This window comes from Mastigoproctus giganteus, chromosome 9, assembly GCF_048544385.1.
Source record: "Mastigoproctus giganteus isolate SK-2022 chromosome 9, ASM4854438v1, whole genome shotgun sequence".
Lineage (NCBI taxonomy): Eukaryota > Metazoa > Arthropoda > Arachnida > Uropygi > Thelyphonidae > Mastigoproctus > Mastigoproctus giganteus.
Genome location: NC_143583.1, coordinates 85,353,621 through 85,375,029, shown reverse-complemented (window position 1 = coordinate 85,375,029; position 21,409 = coordinate 85,353,621). Strand labels below are relative to the sequence as shown.

Sequence of the window (21,409 nt, the reverse complement as noted above, 5' to 3'; positions counted from 1 at the left end):
CCCCCTATCTGTCTTAGAATGATTCCAAACAAAACATATCTGAGAATCAATATGTTGATTTATATCAAATAATAATGCATTATATACTGTATATAAATTTATATATTAGGTTTTCGATCTAAAAAGATTGGAAACCTAAAATACCAAAACTTACCTCCCAACTGCTTATGTATTGTATTAATGGATGAGATCGATTAAAGGGGTTTAGACATTAAAACTAGTTAAAATTTAAATTGCAAAGAGGAAAGTGTACCTTTCTCAATGCTTCAATTCTCCATAACATTTATATTTATATACAGTATATAAGTAATGTTACATCATTTCAGAATTATTTTTTGGAAGTACTTTACTGTACTGTTTACCATTAATTTCAAACTAGAGAATGTTTGTCCAAACTTAAATTGGATATCAGGGATACTGCAGTTTTTTTAGAGCATATAAATTTCTGTTTATTAGTAATGTTTTTTTTTCTTTTTCCCCTCTTGCTTTTTTTATTCAGGTCACCATCTGATGGTGAATGGAATCAGATAGAAAAAGGCCAGACAGATGAGGAAAAGAAAGCTGCTCATAAAAAGCAAAAGTAAGTAGTATCAAAATACTACTAATCTCAATAAGCCATCAACAAAATGTTTGGTCTATTGATAACTGTGCTACAATTGAAGTACAGGTAGGCTACATTTTACGGTGTTTCAGTTTACGGCATTTCACATTAACACTCTTTTAAAATAATATATATATATATAGATATAAAGAAAATTTGAAAATTCAAGCGTAAACACAGCACAGGCAGTGGGTACCTAGATGGCACTAGTGTCATTGTCAGTTGCTTTCTCCTCGTCGGCCAGTGTGCATGTGTTGTGAGCTGTGTCTTCAACTTTAATAATTTCCTGTGTTCATTAGTGCCGTATTATTTTAAATAAATCGTGCAATCATGTCTTCTAAGCATAGTAGTGAATCTGCCTGCAGATGTTAAAAAAACTCCAAATCTCTAACAATTGAAGTGAAAATGGACATTATTTGTTGTATGAAATCTGGTGAGTGCCTTTCGGAGGTGTGCAAGACCTTAAACTTAGCACCTTCTACTGTTACAACCATTATAAATAAATGCTGAGAAGATCAAGCAATCACATACAGGAATTGTTAATGTATGCATTCCTAGAACAACTTATTCAAGGAGTGAGATAACGGAGAAGTTATTAGTGTTGTGGATAGACGATAAGAACCAAAATAACATTCCTGTAACACATGCAGTGGTTATGGACAAGACTAGGAGCTTGTTCTGTGAAATTAATGAGGAATTGGAAGGGACTGAATCATTTTCGGCTAACAGTGGCTGGTTTTCCTGGTTCAAAAACTGGATCAGAATTCACAATGTAAAACTTACTGGTGAGGCGACTAGCACCGACACTGCAGGTGTCAAGGAATATTCTCCCATATTCCAAAAGTTAATGGATGAAGGCTGCTACACCCCAGACTTGATCTTTAATGATGATGAAACGGGACTGTACTGGAAGAAAATGCCTGGTAGGATGTACATTGTAAAGAGAGGTCTGCCCCTGGTTTTAAGGCTGAAAAAGATTGGCTTAGATTACCTCTGGGTGGTATTACATCAGGCACTTTTAAGTTAAAGCTGATATTGGTGTACCATTCAGAGAATCTGTGTGTTTTGATGGGCATTGTGAAGACTCGACGTCCTGTTTTCTGGTGCTCTAATAAGAAGGTTTGAGTGACCCAGATACATCACACTTTTGTCCAGAGGTGGCCCAGTTTTGTGCAGTAAACAAATTGCCCAAAAATGTGTTTATCCTCGACAGTGCTTCAGGACATCTGGCCAACCTTGAAGATATCCCTAACGATGTTCTGAATATGAAGGTTGTTTATTTGTCACCCAACACTACCTCACTGTTGCAGCCAATCGATCAGGGTGTTATTGCGACCTTCAAGGTCATACTATTTATGTATGACCTTCAAAGGAATTGTTGAGGCAGTGCAAGCATCTAACTTAGTGACTGTGAGGGACTACTGGAGGTCCTACAACATCCTTAAGGCCATAAGTAACATTGCTGCAGCCTGGAAAAAAGTGTCACAATCATGGATGAATGGTGTTTGGAGTAAATTGTGGCCTGATGCAGTGTCTGATTTTCTTGAGTTTGAGCCAGTTTCAGCAGTGGCTGAAGATGCCACTCGGATGGCTGAGAACGTTGGCCTTGACAAGGTTGACATTGATGGTGTCAGTGAGTTGCTGCAATGCCATGGTGAGCCTCTTTCATAGGCTTAGAGGAACTGGCTAAACAGAATTCTGAAGAGGAAGAGCAGGAGATTGTGCCAATTAGGACCCTCACCACAAAGACACTTTGATCAGATTTGGCACAAATACAAACAGGCTGTGAAACTCTATGTGATAATGATCCAGACTGAGAATGCAGCTTTTCCATCCAAAGAGCTGTTACTAACATATTGAAGTCCTACTACAATATGTAGAAGAGAGAAAGATTCACCAGATGTCATTGCTGAGTTCTTTTCTAAGGCCAAAGAACCTGCAGAACCTGTTGACCTTCCATCAGGCCCATCCCATTAACACCGCTGTCAAAGAACATCAGTGGGGGGGGGGGGCATAACTACATACTCCGAAGATGGCTCTACAGGAACGAAGTACTAGGTTAAATTTTTATTTAATTACTTATATTTTATCTATAAATATTATTTATATCTCATATTTATAAAATAACTACAAATATTTAATATAAAAACACTTATATTAACTCTTATGGCTCAATTTTTGTAGTGAAGGAACCTATCTCGTTTAAATACATTATAATACTTTCTCAATTTACACCATTTCAGCTAACAACCCTGAGGAGGTGGAATGTAACTCCTGCGTAAATTGGGGCCCACCTGTAGTTTCATTTCAGTGCAGCTTCAGGCTATTTTTGGCTGTACTGTTTATTTATTTATTTATTTTATTTTTTTTTTTTGTTTCATGAATCTTTTGTTATGTTAGTTTTTCTTTTAAAGGTTTTTTTAATGGTGTATATCGTGTTTATTATTCAAAACATGACACATCATTTACATAAATAATAAAATTAAACTATACATTCAGCAGGGTTTAACCACGAAATACCAACTGTATAGTACCACACTTGGGGGGGGGGTGAAGACCTGTGGTTAATTCTGCAGACAGGCTGATAGCGCATTGGGTTTTGTCACTGATTTACAGTAATTTTGCCAGCAGGGATAAGGAAGTGATTATATCATTGCATAAGGCAAAGGTTAGGTCACATCTTGACTGCTAAATACAGGTTGGGAAGCCTCATTTTGGATGGATATGGATCTGTTGGAATCAATGCAGAGAAGGTCACTGAGATGAGGGAAAAAGAAAGTTATTGCTACCAAGGAAGACTTAAATTATGCAAATTTCTGCAAACATTTCGAAAACCTGGCACCTAAATGCTGATGATATCCTTTTTCCTCTTGCTCACAGAACACATGGGGTGACATAAATTTAAATTGAGGAAGGATGGTTGCAAGAAGATGCACAGAAATTTGCCTTCGGCTAGTTGGTAGTTGATTGTGGAACAGACTTCCATGTGTTATTGTGAAAGTAGTTAGTGTGAAATAATTTTAAGGAAGAAATAGACAAATTCTTAGCAGAGATAGGAAGTGTTTCCTCTTTTTTGTGTGTGCTATATACGCTTTTTTTTTTTTTTTGCATCATTTGTCACTACTGATACTAAATCTCTTCCATCTTCATTCATTCATTATTGACAAACATTGTTTTGATTTTAAAAATAACATAGAACAATAATTTGTAAATGTAGTGGATTGGATAATTAATAACATGCTTAGCTTTTCTGAGCATCTGTTGTCTTTAATTCAGATTCTCCTGTTATATAAGTTATTTTTGGGGTCTTATTTCCCAAGTGTAACACCTTGAATTTTGCAGCAATAAAACATAGCTACCACTTTTCTCACCATCTCTGAATATTATCCAAGTCATTTTGAAGAGTGCTGTTTAGAACTTTCCATTAACTACTCTGCAAATCTTGTTATCATCTGTAAATTTTTACATCATACCTTATATTCCTTTGTTAGTGTCATTTAAGAAAATCAGAAACAACACTGGTCCTTGTCATTTCTTGAGGGATCTCACTTTTGACTCTAGTACAATCTTCATAGTAATCGTAACTCTCTGCCCATGCCGTGGACTGTCTAAAGTTCTTACTGCCATACAAACTTGTTCTAGCTTATATAGTGACCTCTTGTGCAGGACAGTCAAATGGTTTGCCAAAATCCAAATAAATAATTAAAAATAGCTAACCAAGTTAGTTAAACAGGATTTTTCCTTTTTCAAGACTGTGCTGTGTTTCAGTATACCATTCAATCTAGGTGCCCCTGTATTGCATTCTTATCATTGCTTCCATGATTTTTCATACCACTGAAATCAGACTTACCAGTCAGTTTGCTCCTGTAACCACCTTTATGAATTGGCTATACACTGGCACCTCCTAATCCAAAGGAATCTTTCCTCAATGATGCCCTCATAATTTATATTAATGGTTTAGTACACTGTCTTTCTGCCCCCTCCCTCAGAATTATTGAGTATATACCATCAACCCTAGGGGTCTTTATTGCCTTTGGGACAGATTTTTTTTCTGTTAAACATCTGTAATTTCATTATCACTTACATACAACTATTTCATGCTTAATTGTAGACATAAATGAAGCTGGAGATTTAGATACTAGCAAATTGTAATAAACTGTGTCCTTGTCTTGAACAAAATTAACATATTTATTTTGAAAGCTGATGTTTAGTTAAAGTGCTAAATTTTAGGCTGGAATGAGGAATTAAAGGATTTCATCCCTATAGTAATTTCACTGACATGATCAAGATTAGAAGATTTAAATGAATAGTCCAACCAAACAAAAGAATAAAAATCATGCAGGTCATCCTGTTTCACATGATCATATCAGTAATTTTCTATTTATTAGTTGCAACTATTAGTAAATTTTCTATGAACATTGGATAGTATGCCAATGGGCTTTTGGAAAAATTGTTATATTGTGTTAAGTAGACAACTGTTACACTTTATAATCATTATTTTCAAAACTGGGTATTTACCCATTAATCTCAAGGTCACTACTATTAGTCCATTATATAAGAAAGGTGATAAGAATAATCCTGCCTCTTTTAGACCAATCCACAAATCTAGCTCATTGACTAAAATTGTGGAACATACATTTTATAGACAAATAACTGCCTTTTTCCATAATAAATTACATCACTCTCATCATGGTTTTATTGAAGGAAGGTTGATGGTTACAAATTTACTGACAATGGAAGACGACATTAGGAAAGCACTTGCCAACAACAGACAGCTGGACATAATTTATATAGATCTTCAAAAAGCTTTTGATTCAGTTTCCCATAAAATATAATATCTATATAATATCAGTGTAGGTATACCATAGATAACTCTTAAGAAACTACGATGGTAGTTAGTTTGGGAGGCATTATTTGCTCTGTATCTCATATTGTACTCTTCCTTCACAACGAGTTTCCACGGTATTGCACTACTGTGAATTAGTAACGCTTCACTAATAGAGAAGACTATTGTTACTTATTCTCGGTGAGTACCACCACCCAGACGGCACCGTTTCAAAGCTATTGGCCTATCATCGGTCAGTTTCCACTACCTTGAATAAGCATTAATTATTCGAGGTAGTACAATACCGTGGCAACTTGTTGTGAAGGAAGGGCACAATACGAGATACAGAGTAAATAATGCCCCCCACACTAACTACCATCGTAGTTTCTTAAGAGTTATCTATGGTATATCTACACCGATATTATTTAGATATTAAACTCTTAACTCTCAAAGTATTATGCCTTGTGCATCTCTCATATTGTGTGATTATCTTCATAACTGGGTTGTCATGTCTGCAATACCAGGGTACCTGCCCACCCACCGATGATAGGCCAATAGCTTTGAAATGGTGCCGTCTGGGTGGTGGTACCTGAGAATAAGTAACATTAGTCTTCTCTATTGGTGAAGCGTTACTTATTCGAGGTAGTGCAATACCATGGCAACTAGTTGTGAAGGAAGAGCACAATATGAGACACAGAGCAAATAATGCCTCCCACACAACGATATTATATAGATATTAAACTCTTAACTCTTAAAGTATTATGCCTTGTGCATTTAGTTATTTTTAAATAAAATATAATGTAATAAACTTGCTGAACTGGGTGTAATAGGACTAGCTCTAACATGGTTTCAGGACTGTTTTCATAATAGAAAAAGTATAATTTGCTATAATGATGTTAGCATTAGCATTAGTAGAGGCATATGATGCAAGAAAGCAAGCTTATTCAGCATCAGCCAAAAAAAAAAAAAAAAAAAACACACCACTCCCATTTCACCCCTCCGTTCGTTCGAAATACCTGTCCAGTTGAGCCTTAAATTTGTTTAGGCTATCAACTTCAACAACAAGTGATGGAAGTCGGTTCCACCAACCAACCACCCGCTGGCCAAAGGCAAATTTCCGCACATCTATCCGACATCCGTCCTTCCTCAATTTGAATTTATGCCCTCTGAGGTGATTATTTTGAGCAAGATGAAGAATCCCATTGGCATTGAGCATGCTCAAACCATTCAAAGCCTTATACACCTCTATCAGATCACCTCGCCGGTGCCTAGTCTCCAGACTCTGTAACTCTGTAATTTGCAAAACTTAAGCCTTTCTTCGTAAGAGCAACCCTTTGTTCCATTCACTAATCTTGTTGCCCTTCTCTGTACCCGTTCCAGCAGCTCTACATCCTTCTTGAAATGAGGCCTCCAGACCTGTATACAGCACTCAAGATGTGGCCTAACCATTGCCTTATACAAGGGAATAATCACCTCCTTATCCCTGCTAGAAAAATTCCTGTGTATCATTGACAAGACACCATGAGCTACTCTTGCAGCTCGTCTGCACTGCTCAGAGAACTTCATATCTGCCTGCACAATTACCCCCAGGTCCTTTTCATTCTCTACCACTGTCAGTGTAGTACCACAGAGTTGATACGTTGCTCTGGGGTTGCTGTTTCCCATATGTAGTACTTTACATTTGTCAATGTTAAACTTCATTTGCCACCTCTCAGCCCATCTGTTCAACCTTTCCAGATCCTGTTGCAGCAGCATAGCGTCAGTAGTGTCCTTAACAACCCTGCCAACCTTTGTATCATCTGCAAACTTGGACATTAAACTTGATATCCCATCATCAATATCATTCATAAACACCGAAAACAACAACGGACCCAACACTGAACCCTGAGGAACTCCACTAATAACATTAGTCCACGTTGAGCAGTGTCCATTGATTACCACTCTCTGTCTTCTGCCACTCAACCATCCCCTTATCCATAGCAGTAATTTGCCTCCAATGCCACACGCCTCCAATTTGTGCAAAAGTCTTCCATGTGCAACAGTATCAAAAGCATTTCTAAGACCCAAATATACGATATCAAAGTTATTCCCTGCATCCAGTTCCTCTGTGACCACATCATAGTATCCAATCAAATTGGTCAGGCAAGACCTGCCCTTAACAAAACCATGCTGCATCTGAGCTGTAACTGAATTCTTGTCTAGATGATCCTGCAGTGCTTCTTTAACCAGTGCCTCCATTAATTTACCTGGAACAGAAGTTAAACTAACAGGTCTATAATTACTTGTGTCAGCCTTTGATCCTCCTTTGTGAATTGGGGTTACATTTGCACATCTCCAGTCTATGGGTACCTCCCCTGAGTCCAAAGAAGCTCTTATAATTATGGCTAGAGGTTTGCTTACTTCCTTTGCTGCCTCCTTTAATATAACTGGATAGATCCCATCCACCCCAGGTGCCTTTTTTATGTTTATCCTCAACAATCTCTCCTCCACTTTCCTCTCAGTTATTACAAAATCATCCAGCTCACTGCCAATGTTTACTTTACCTACATCATTCTCCTTCCTGAATAACTCCTCATGCGTGAATGTAGATGCAAAATACTCGTTTAGATTTTTAGCCACCTGAGCAGGATCCTCAACTGTTGAACCATCAATATCCAGTGGACCAATCCGATTCATCCCTTTCCTTCTTGAGTTTAAATAGGTAAAGAACTCTTTTCTGTTTTTCTTTGCATCCTTTGCCAAGGATTTCTCATAATCTGCCTTTGCCTGCCTAATCTCCTTTGTGACTTGGTTACAGACCAACTTATATCTATCATAGGCTTGTATGTATCCCATGCATTTTTCTTCTCTGCCACATGTCTCATTAGTTCATCTGACAACCATTTAGGCCTAAACCTTGAACAATATTTCTTAGTTGGTATGTAAAGCCTGGTAGCCTCCAAGATTAGTTCCTTGAATGCTTCCCATTTTGAGTTTGCTGTTGGTAACATCATCAGTTGGTCCCACTGTACAGAATTTAAATACTGTCTCAGACCATCATAGTCGCCTTTACGAAAACAAAAACCCTTCCCTTTACCTCTGATGGTAGTTACCTCCTTGAGTAAATCCCACTTCAACACACTGTGATCACTGCCACCTAGTGGTTCATTTATCTGCAGATTCTTAATGCATGAAGAATCACTACTGATAATCAGATCAAGAGTATTGCTCCCTCTTGTTGCCTCACGAACATGCTGATGTAGAAAACAATCATCCAATAAATCCACAAAAGCCTTGCTAGTGTGCGAGTGACCAACTCACAAATTCCAGTCAATATCTGGGAAATTAAAATCCCCCATTATAAGACTCTCTGATTTACTGGCCCACTCTGTTTCCCTGTACAATATCTTCTTATACTCATCAGAGTCATTAGGCCTATAGCACACTTCTACTCTCAATTTTGATTTCCCTATGCTTATGTCACACCAAACTGACTCGACACTGCCCTGTCCATCGATGTCGACTGGCTTCACTTCCTTGGACTTTATGTGTTTCTTAACTAATAGCATAACCCCTCCTCCCCTCCTGTCCTGTCTATCCTTTCTATACACATTGTATTCCCCAAATTCCAGTTCCGCATTCCTTATATCTGTGTGACACCACGTCTCTGATATCCCAACAATATCTGCCTTTGATGTTTTGAGCAATACCTCAAATTCATCAAATTTATTTACCAAACTCCTAGCATTGCTGTACACGCAGGTATACATGCACCTGTTTCTATTCTTGGCTACCCTAACACAACCCATGTGTTTACTTGTACCGCAATGACTCCCAGCAGTCTCTGAAATATCCTGCATCTTGTTTTTCAGGCTTCTGCTCATTTCAATAGAAGCAGTGCAAGAATCACTTCCACCTCTGCCAGTGGCTACTGTTAATCTATTAGTCCTTGTATCCCCCCAACTAGCAGTTTTCCGACCCACCTAACACTGCCTCGACAGCATCAGCAAAAATTCTTGCACCCTTTCTATTTAAGTGCATCCCATCCCTGTAGAAGCAATCTCTCCTGTTAACAAGTACAGTCCAGGGTGAAAAAAATTCTACCCCTTGAGCCTTGCACAATCCCTCCAGGGCCGAATTGATCGACAAGGCTCTCATCATATACTCCCTCCTATCGTGTCTGGGCAGAATTGCAGACACTTTCAAATTCAACCCTAATTCACGGCTTTTTTTCAACAGTGACCTGTACTTGTTAAGTAATTCCACTGGTCTCCTACTCTTAATATCATTAGTGCCAACGTGTACAACTATATCACCTTTTGTGCCCTTAAAAAGAAAGGGTACAAAAGTTAGAAAGGGTACAAAAGAAATTAACCAGTCTTTGGATTGTGAGGAGCTACAAAAAGGTATTCAATTGATTTACAACTGGATTAAAGGCCATGGACTAAATCTAAATTAATAAATGTAATGCCATTTCCATAACTGATCCCTATGAACAATTAGTTATCTGTTATAATTACACTTTAGAATCAGTGCATATTAAAATAATACGTGAAATTCAGGATTTAGGGATTTTAAGAACAGGTAATGGCTCTTATACATCTCATATTATTAAAATAACTGTAAGATCATCTAAAATACTTGGTTTTATCAATAGAGCTTGTTTTGATTTTGTTGGCCCTGATATCCCAAAACTGGCTTAAACATCATTTGTTTGTCCAATTCTCAAATATGCCATGCAAGTGTGGAACCCTTTTGGGAAAAAAACAATATTAATATGTTAGAAAGGGTACAAAAATCTCTCATCAGGTTTTTAGTTTACAAATCAGATTTAGACTTTTTTATGCATAAATATAAAGATTAGTGTAAAATTTTTAACCTTCCCACTTTAAAAGATAGGAGGAATATGTTTTATTCCTTCTGAATTGATCATTGAGTACAATGAACAATTGTACAGAGAAATAGAGTGGGCTAGTAAATCAGAATGTCTTATAATGGGGGATTTTAACTTGCCAGATGTTGACTGGAACTTGTGGATTGGTCACTCGCACACTAGTAAGACTTTAGTGGATTTATTGGATGATTGTTTTCTGCAGCAGCATGGTCGAGAGGCAACCAGAGAGAATAATACTCTTGATCTGGTTATCAGCAATGATCATTCGTGTATTAAGAATTTTCAGATAAAGGAACCACTAGGTGGCAGTGATCACAGTGTACTGATGTGGGATTTACTCAAAGATATAATTACCATCAGGGGTAAAGGACAGGGTTTTTGCTTTCATAAAGGTGAGTACAATGGTCTCAGACAGTTTTTAAATTCTATACAGTGGGATCAACTGATGACGTTACCAACAGCAAATTCTAAGTGAGAAGCATTCAATGAATTAATCGTGGAAGCTACTAAAAGTTTCATACCTATTAAGAAATATTGTTCAAGGTTTAGGTCTAAATGATTATCGAATGAACTAATGAGACTCGTGACAGAGAAGAAAAATGCATGGGATGCATATAAATTATCAGGCAACACAGAAGCCTATGGCAGATATAAGCTAGTCTGTAATCAAGTCACAAAGGAGGTTAGGCAGGCGAAGGCAGATTACGAGAAATCTTTGGCAAAGGATGCTAAGAAAAACAGCAAGGATTTCTTTACTTATATTATATAAACTCTGAAAGGAAGGGGATAAATCTGATTGGTTCACTTGATATCGATGGTTCGACTGTTGATGATCCTGCTCAGATAGCAAACAAACTGAATGAGTATTTTGCATCTACATTCGCACATGAGGAGTTATTAAGCTTTGAAAATGGCAGAAGGTTATCAAATTGTAGCAGGGTGCTTAATGATTTTGTAATAACTGAGAGCAAAGTGGAGGAGAAATTGTTGAAGTTACACATAAGAAAGGCACCTGGGGCAGATGGGATCTATTCAGTTATATTAAAGAGGCGGCAAAGGAAGTCAGCAAACATTTAGCCATAATTATGAGAGCATCCTTGGACTCAGAGGAAGTCCCCACGAACTGGAGATATGCAAATGTATTCCCATTTCACAAAGGAGGATCGAAGGGTGACACGAGTAATTACAGACCAGTTAGTTTAACTTCTGTTCCGGGTAAAATAATAAGCCACTGGTTAAAGATGCCTTGCAGGATCATCTAGATAAGGCTGCAGCAATAATTCAGACACAGCATGGGTTTGTTAATGGAAAGTGTTTTCTGACAAATTTGATTGGATATTGGATGTGGTTACAAAGGAACTGGATGCAAAAAAGTAATTTTAATATCATATACTTGGATTTCAGGAAAGCTTTTGACACTGTTGCACATGGAAGACTACTGTACAAATTGGAGCAGAATGGTATTAAGGGTAAGTTGCTACAATGGATAAAAGGATGGTTGAGTGGGAGAAGACAGGGGTGGTAATCAATGGGTGCTGCTCTTCGTGGACTAATGTTATTAGTGGAGTTCCACAGGGTTCGGTGTTGGGTCCACTGTTGTTTTGTATATTTATCAATGATATTGATGAAGGTATATCAGGCTTAGTGTCGAAGTTTGCAGATGATACAAAGGTTGGCATGGTTGTTAATGGCAGTGTGCTACTGCAACAGGATCTAGAAAATTTAGGCAGATGGGCTGAGAAATGGCAACTGAAGTTTAACCTTGACAAATGCAAAGTACTGCATATGGGCAGAAGTAACCCCAGAGAAACGTACCAACTGTGAGGTACTACACTTAAGGTGGTAGAAAATGAAAAAGACCTGGGAGTAATAGTGCAGTCAGATATGAAATTTTCCGAGAAATGCAGACAAGCTGCCAGGGCAGGTCATGAGGTTTTGTCAATGATATATAGGAATTTTGCTAGCAGGGAAAAGGAGGTGATTGTCTCTCTGTATAAGGCAATGGTCAGGCTATGCCTTAAGTACTGCGTACAGGTCTGGAGGCCTTATTTTAGATTTGCTTGAGCGTGTACAGAGAAGGGCAACAAGATTGGTGAGGGGAATGAAGGGATTCTCTTACCAAGAGAGGCTTAAGTTCTGCAAATTGCAGTGATTGGAGACTAGTCACCTGCACGGTGATCTGATTGAGGTGTATAAGGCCTTGAATGGGTTGAGCACGCTGAATTCTGATGGGATTCTTCCACTTGTTCAGATTACGAACCTAAGGGGGCATAGATTCAAATTAAGTAAAGACAGATGTAGAATAGATGTGCTGAAATTTACCTTTAGCCAGTGGGTGGTTAATTGGTGGAACAAACTTCCATCTTTCGTTGTGGAAGTTGATAGGTTAAATAAATTTAAGGAGGAACTGGACAAAGATTTAGAGGGAATGGTTGTGTGATTTTTTTTTTTTTTTGGCTGATGCTGCATACACTTGCTTTCTTTCATCACATGCCACTACTACTACTACTACTCCTCCTCCTTCCCCCCTTCCTGTCCTCTCTATCCTTTCTGTACACATTGTACTCTCCAAATTCCTATTCTGCACTGCTTATGTCTGTGTGACACCATGTCTCTGATATTCCAACAATATCTGCCTTTGATGTCTTGTCTAGCACTTAAAGCTCATCAAATTTATTAACTATACTCCTAGCATTGTTGTACATGCAAGTACGGGTAGTCGTCAACTTGCGATCATGTTAGGTTCCGACTTAGCGTTCGTAAAGCGATCTGGATGTAAATCATACCAGTTTAGGTAAATCAGACACTGTGTACAACACAATTGGTTTATTATTTACAAAAATAAAAAATATTATGAAAAGGATATCATATACTGTATAAAATATAAAAAATATTTTATCTTAAAGAACTAAACAAAACATATGTAGAAAATAGATAAGAAATATTTTACTGACCACTCGTGCTTGGCTGCAGGTCATCAGTGCCGCCACTTGATGTAGTGGGAGTTGTTTTTCTCATTAACATGTTGATTTTTGTTTGTATTGTTTGTTTCCTTTTCTGCTCGTAAATTTCACGGTATTGCTGAAAAGCATCTTGTACCATTCGTTCAATCCCTGCAAATCGTTCGATGTTTGGGTCCATTTCCTCAAAATGTGTAAGAAGTTTATTTAGTAGAGAAAAACCTTCAGATAACCCTCTAGTGGTGAATTTTCTTTCTGGTTCTTCCTCATCTTCATTTTTCTCTTCTTCATCCTTTCTTCTTCTTCCAAAGTGATAAGTTCTTCATTCGTAAGTTCTCCAGATTCTTGCTCTAGCAGCTCCTCAACATCTTCCACTTCAATCTCTAAAGGAAGTCCATTTGCCAGTGTTACAATATTTTCCTTAACCATTTCAAGTTCATGTTCACTATCAAATTCATCAATAGTATTAACAAAATGCTGGACACAGTTTTTCCAGATTCCATTCATGCATTTCTTTGTCACAGCCTCCCACGTGGCCGCAATATTTTTGATGCATTTATAAAAATCGTACTGTTTCCAAAACTCTCACAAAGAAAGTCCTGAGTCGGCATCTGTTGCGGCTATAGCTTGGGCAAAAGTGGTTCGAAGATAGTGTGCCTTAAATGCGGCAATCGCCCCCTGGTCCATAGGCTGAATGAGTGGAGTTGTATACATACAATCTTGTATGTATGCTCAGTTCAGACTGAAACGTGGTGCAAGATGCAGTCGTAAGTCGATCAGTTGTAAAGCGCATAGGTCGTAAGTCGACGACTACCTGTATACAAGCATCTGTTTCTACTCTTAATTACACTAACACAGCCCATGTATTTATTTGCTCCACTATGACTCTCAGCAGTCCTGGAAATCTCCATTGTCTTGCTTTCCCAACTGCTGCTCATTCTGATAGCAGTGCAAGAATCACTTTTGCCTCTGCCTGCGACCACTGTTAACCTTTTAGTCTGTGTATCCCCCCCAAGCTAGCAGTTTTCCGACCCACCTAACACTGCTTCGATAGCATCAGTAAATATTCTTGTGCCCTTTCTATTTAAGTGTACCTTATCCCTGTAGAAGCAGTCTCTCCCGTCGGTCAGAGCAATATGGCCTTAGTTGGTAATGCTCCTAAAAACCAAATAACAAACAAACAAACAACTCTCCTGTCGGCAACACAGACCAGGCTGAAAAAAATTCTACCCCTTGAGCCTTGCATAATCCCTCCAGGGCTGAATTGATCGACAAGGCTCTCACCATATACTCCCTCCTATCGTGTCTGGGCAGAATTGCAGACACTTTCACATTCAAACCTAACTAGCGAACGTTTTTTCAACATTGAACTGTACTTGTTGAGTAAATCTGCAGATCTCTTACGCTTAATGTCATTAATTCCAACGTGTATAACAATATCACCTTTTTGTGCCCTTAAAATATATCTGCTCTACAATGTCATCAACTTTTGCCCCTGGCTGACATACCCTGGTGCTGTTCCACCTATCCTTCTTGCATTGCATAGTATATTCCCCGTCTCCCTGACAATAGAGTCACCAACAATAACTAGTTCCTTTGGGACCAGCACATCCTGCCTTGGAGATTGCCTCTGTGTTGCCTGATGCACAGGAGTGAGCTCTGCCATTGAGCTAGGTGGCTGAGAACTTGATAGGATATATATGCAGAGGAAGAAATATTTGTGTTGTGCTTATGCCAAATGATCCTTAATAGAGAAAGGTGAACTTGCCTAGAAATCTGAGTGTCAATGAAGATATATAGTACTTAATATTGTGCGTGAGTTGAAGGTAAAGAAGATGAAAGAAGACACGTAGTTGACTGTAGCCTTGAATTTCTATAGATTGTAATTTTCAGAAAATATATATAAAGGGAGGTTTTTCTGAAAAATGGAAGTGGAAGAAAGAAAGTTTGTTCTGTGAGTTTTAAGTTGGGCAGTAAAAGGATGCTTACTGGTTACGGAAAGTGTTTGGACTGGTTTGGAAGAGAGAGAGAGAGAGTGTAGAAATTATAAAAGCCAATTCAGAAGAAAAGTGTCCATGGAAGTATCTACAGAAAAGGCATGCAACAGAACATCAGTGAGACAGAGAGTGAGGAGACTTTGTTAGAGATGGGTCATTAGAGATGGAATCTAGAAGCCTGAAAGAGGTTTTAGGGACACCGCCCCCAGATGTTGGAACAGTATTTCATGGTGGGATGGATTTGCAATTGTACAGAGTGATCAGATGTTTGGAAGAAAAGTAACACCAAGAGTGAAAGAGAAAACTCAGTGTTTTAGATGCAGAGGAAGGAATATTTGTGCTTATACCAGATGATCTTTAATAAAGAAACGTGATGTTGCCTAGAAATCTGAGCATCAATGAAGATAAGCATAGGAGCAGAAGAAACTTTTTTGCGAGATATAAGACAGGAAGTTTTAAAAGGATTGAAATCAACTAATGTTAGCTTTGCCCCATAGGAGAATTACCTGGAGATAAAAATTTAGGGGAGACGTAGTGGATATTCAAGATGGTGAAGCTCTTTGTACAGGATATGATTTCTCAAACTGGAAGATAGATGCAATCAGCAAAACTATGGATAGGAATTCCAGTTTATTAATGATCTTCCTCTTGTTTATTAATGATCTTCTCTGAATGGTCATTCAGAGAAGATCATTAATAAACAAGAGGAAGAGAGTGGGAGAAAGAAATGAACCTTGGGAACACCTGAATTAGTGGTGAAGTGAGCAGTCAGAGAGAAAACTGGATAAACAATAACAAAAAACAGTTGACAATCCATAAGATAAAAGCTTATTTAGATGACCTTTGTGCCAAACACAATCAAAAGCCTTTGAAATGTCAAGAGCAACTGCTGGAGTTTTGCTAAACTTTTCCACTAAATTTGTCAATAGATGGGTAACATAAGACAGTTTTCTGTCAGTGTTGAGCCAGTGGATTAACACTGAAGGAATCCGTAATGGCGATTAATGATCAGTTTGAAAGTTTCTAGATAGTTTGAGTTGGTGGTTAATAAATTTCTCCATTACTTTAGAATGAGTAGAAGTAAGTGCAATGGGATGATAATTGGATGGAAGGAATTTGTCGTTTTTTTAGGAACTGGCTGGATATGATTGAATAAAACGACATAGAATGGCGGTAAGCTCAGTAGCACAGGTTTTAAGAACAAGTGGAGAAATACCATCAGGACCTGGAGCTTTCTTAGCATCAAGATTCATCAAAATCCTTCTGACATCCTTTTTACGGAAGACAGCAGGAAGCATTGAATGGATATTGATGATCTTAATAAACCACCTCCCACTAGAAATGGTGGGAGGTGGTTTATCAAGATCATCAATACACAAGCTGAAATAAAAATAGGATGCTGGCTTATTTTTTTGGCTGAAGTGGCAATAGAACCATCTGGTTTTAACAGAGATTGACAAAAGTTGCAGCCAATAGCTTTGGCAAGAGACCAGAATGCTTGGCTACCATTAGGGCAAGAAGCAAGTTTTCTACTCTTAGCTTGTTCAAACTCTAGTTTGGACTGATTAATAACTGCTTTACAATTGTTGCAGGCTTTGGTGTAGGCAGAAAATGAAACTGAAGAATTAGAAACAAGCCAATTACGATATGCAACGTTCTTCTCTTGAACAGCCTTAGAACATTTATTGAAAAACCAAGGTTTAGATAAAGGACAAGATTTTAAGGTGGAGTGTGGAACAAAGGATTCCATATCTACAAGAATAATTTCACTGACATGATCTGAGCAAACATTGACACCAGAAGATTTAGAACAGTAATACAACCAAGGAAAAGAAGATTAGAAGGCTTGCAATCATCCTATTTGGCATTTTTCCAAACAACATGGACACGAGAGAAAGGCTCCATTAGAGAAGAGGCCATCACCAAGTTGTGATCTGAGGTGTCTAGAGGACCACTCACCTTGACTGTGTACTTAGAAAGGTTGTTTGTGAAAAAAAGATCAAGCATGTTAGCTGCATTGTTAGGATTGTCTGGTATTCTGGTACGTAAATGATCAATCTGTGCAAGATCATTAGTAATTGCAAAAGCCTCAGCATCTGGACCAGCTGGGTCCTTGTGACTAGAAAACGGAAGCCAGCTGGAGTTGTGAACATTAAAATCACCAAGGAAACTTACTTCACTGTTAGGAAAGTTGGACTGGAGAAGTCAAGTTTCAAAGAGAGGAAGTGAAAGAGTTCCAAGTGATTAGTGGCATTGGGAGAACAATAGTGGCAACAGATGAATTTGACAGAATGTGCTAGAGAGAGAGATTTTAAGCCAGATAAGATCGAAAAGTGGAGATTCCAAATTACTGTGTCTGAAAGCAAATATCTGAATTAACATATGCAAGTGTACCACCTTTGAAGTGAAAGGAATCATACAGTAGGTAATTCAGACAACTGAGATGAGTAGTGGTTGAATCAACCGATAACTGAGATTCTGTCAGAAAAAGTACATGGGGTTTTGTAGACTAATTTGGAAATGGTCGTCATTAGAACTGAGACTAGTATTTTGTGAAATGAATGAGGAAGTGTGTGGGAAGTTTAGATCTTTTTGCGGTTAAGTTCTACTAGTTTGACAATTCATGTGTATTCAGAAGTAAGAAAGGGTGGCAAAGGCATGCTATATGAAGTAATAAAATTTTTGGATGGTGTACACATGGTAAGAATATACCCAGCTCGTTGACATAACGTGGCCTCGACAATGTGCCCACCCCCATACACACTACTCCGACTCCCTCCAGTCACTATCTGGCAGGGTAGAGGCAGCAAGATTATATACTAGCTGGAAGGAAGCCTAGGCAGCAAGATTATATGGTGGAAGGAAGCCTGAGGCTTATGCTACACCAGCCAAAAAAATTTGAGTTACCCTGAGAGAGAGAGAGACAGAGTCAGGAGTAGAAGGTAATCACCAAGAAAGAGAAGAATGATGATATCCAGTATCCAGCTCAGGATCCTGGGTGTGCCAAGCCCATACTCACCAGATGTGAGTTCCTGGGGTTATCTGCAATCCTTCTGGAGAGTTACTAATAGGTTCACTCTGGTAGACTTGATATGGTGCATTAAAGTATATGAGATGAAAGTTGGGAAGTAAACAGGCTGAAGGGATTAATGAAATTTTTGTATATATTTATACACAAGACAACCTAGCATGGCCTTGTCAGGGTCCCCCCCCCCCTCCATACATATGGCTAGACTCCATCCAGTCACAGTTGGCAGAGTGGAGACAGCAAGATTATACCCTATATGAATTTGGATGCTTTCTAAAACACTACAAATATAAATGGAATATGTAGCACAGTTGGCTTTTGAAAACTTTTAAAGCTGTGCCCTCAAATTGTAAGAGGAATATTAATAATGGCAAATGATAGGAGAAATCAAGCTAATACAGTCTTAGCAAAAAAAAAAAAAAAAATAAATAAACACTTCCCGCCACATCATTTGTCCAACCTCTAATAATTTTTCTAGTTCTTCCTTAAATTTATTCAAACTATCCACTTGCACAACACCAGATGGAAGTTTGTTCTGAGTCAACTACTTACTGGCCAGTGACAAATTTCCACACAGCTATTCTGCAACCATCTCTCCTCAATTTAAATTTATGCCCCTTTGTATGTTGCTTGAACAAGAGGAAGGATGCCATCTGATCTCCTCACAAGTGCCTAGTTTCCAGAAGTTGAAATGTGCAGAATTAAAAAGTCTTTCATGGTAAGAGTATCCCATTCTCTTCTTGACTAATCTGGTTGCTCTTCTTTGCTCCTATTTTAAGAGATTTGCATCTTTAAGTGATTCTTCCAAACCAGTATTCAGAACTCAAGATGCGTCCTAACCATTGCCTTATCCAATAGAGACAAGATAATCATCCTATCCCTACTGACAAATTCCTGTATATCAGGTACAAAATGCCATAAACTGTCCAAGCAGCCTGACTACACAATTACCTCATTTTTTTGTTCTTCACTACCCTCATTGTACCACACAGTTGGTGTGTTACTCTGGGATGTAAGGTACTTCCTTTGGGTAGTAGTTGTAATTACTACCAAAGGGAAGTATATTACATTTGTCAATTTTAAACATCAGTTGCCACTTACCAGCCCTTGTTCCTAAATTTTCTAGATTTGTTGCAGTAGCATATCTTGATTACTGTCATTAGCCACTATGCCAACCTTTGACTTATCTGCAAACTTAGACATTAATCTTGATATGCCGTCATCAGTATCATTAATAAATAATAAATATTGAAAAAAGTCGTGAATTAGGGTTGAATTTGAAAGTGTCTGCAGTTCTGCCCAGACACGATAGGAGGAAGTATATGATGAGAGCCTTGTCGATCAATTCGGCCCTGGAAAGATTGTGCAAGCCTCAAGGGGTAGAATTTTTTTCAGCCTGGTCTCTACTTGTTAACAGGAGAGACTGCTTCTACAGGGATGGGATACATTTAAATAGAAAGGGTGCAAGAATATTTGCTGATGCTATCGAGGCAGTGTTAGGTGGGTCGGAAAACTGCTAGCTTGGGGGGATACAAGGACTAATAGATTAAAAGTAGTCACTGGCAGAGGTGAAAGTGATTCTTGCACTGCTTCTATTGGAATGAGCAGCAGCCTGGAAAACAAGATGCAGGGTATTTCAGAGACTGCTGGGAGTCATTGTGGTACAATTAAACACATGGGTTGTGTTAGGGTAGCTAAGAATAGGAACAGGTGCATGTATACTTGCAAGTACACCAATGCTAGGAGTTTAGTAAATAAATTTGATGAATTTGAGGTATTGCTTAGAACATCAAAGGCAGATATTGTTGGGATATCAGAGACGTGGTGTCACACAGAAATAAGGAATGCAGAACTGAAATTTGGGGAGTACAATGTGTACAATACACAAGATAGGAAGGGAGGAGGGGTTATACTACTAGTTAGGAAACACATAAAATCCAAGGGAGTGAAGCCAGTTGGCATTGCTGGACAGTGCAGTGTCGAGTCAGTTTGGTGTGACATAAGCATTGGGAGATCAAAATTGAGAGTAGGAGTGTGTTATAGGCCTAATGACTCTGATGAGTATAATAAGGAACTGTACAGGGAAATAGAGTGGGCCAGTAAATCAGAGAGTCTTATAATGGGGGATTTTAATTTCCCAGATATTGACTGGAATTTGTGGGTTGGTCACTCACACACTAGCAAAGCTTTTGTGGATTTATTGGATGATTGTTTTCTACATCAGCATGTTCGGGAGGCAACTAGAGGGAGTAATACTCTTGATTTGATTATCAGCAGTGATTCTTCATACATTAAGAATTTGCAGATAGAGGAACCACTAGGTGGCAGTGATCACAGTATGCTGAAGTGAGATTTACTCAAAGAGTTAACTACCACCAGGAGTAAAGGGAAGGGTTTTTGCTTTCAGAAAGGTGACTATGGTGGTCTGAGACAGTATTTAAATTCTATACGGTGGGACCAACTGATGATGTTACCAACAGCAAATTCAAAATGGGAAGCATTCAAAGGATTTATCTTGGAAGCTACTAGGCTTTACATACCAACTAAGAAATATTGTTCAAGGTTTAGGCCTAAATGGATGTCAGATGAACTAATGAGACATGTGGCAGAGATGAAAAATGCATGGGATACATATAAATTAATGAGTGACATGGAAGCCTATGATAGATATAAGCTGGTCTGTAACCAAGTCACAAAGGAGATTAGGCTGGCAAAGGCAGATTATGAGAAATTCTTGGCAAATGATGCAAAGAAAAACAACAGAGTTCTTTACCTATGTAAACACTAGAAGGAAAGGGATGAATTAGATTGGTCCACTGGATATTGATGGTTCAACTGTTGATGATCCTGCTCAGATGGCTAACAAACTAAATGAGTATTTTGCATCTACATTCACCCATGAGGAGTTATTCAGGGAGGGGAATGCCAGAGGTGAGTTAAACTCTGGAAGTGAGCTGGATGATTTTGTAATAACTGAGAGGAAAGTGGAGGAGAAATTGTTGAAGATAAACATAAAAAAGGCACCTGGGGTGGATAGGATCTATTCAGTTATATTAAAGGAGGCAGCAAGGAAGTAAGCAAACCCTTAGCCATAATTATGAGAGCTTCTTTGGACTCAGTGGAGG

General features: G+C 38.4%; 1 protein-coding gene across 1 annotated transcript in view; it reads left to right on the top strand.

Moving 5' to 3' along the window:
- LOC150080515 (uncharacterized) overlaps positions 1-21,409 on the top strand; it is a 398,298-nt gene that overhangs the window by 294,509 nt on the left and 82,380 nt on the right. The window contains exon 13 of the mRNA XM_090381933.1: positions 500-580. Coding sequence (XP_090238059.1) covers positions 500-580 — 81 coding nt within the window. The remainder of the gene's footprint in view (positions 1-499; positions 581-21,409) is intronic.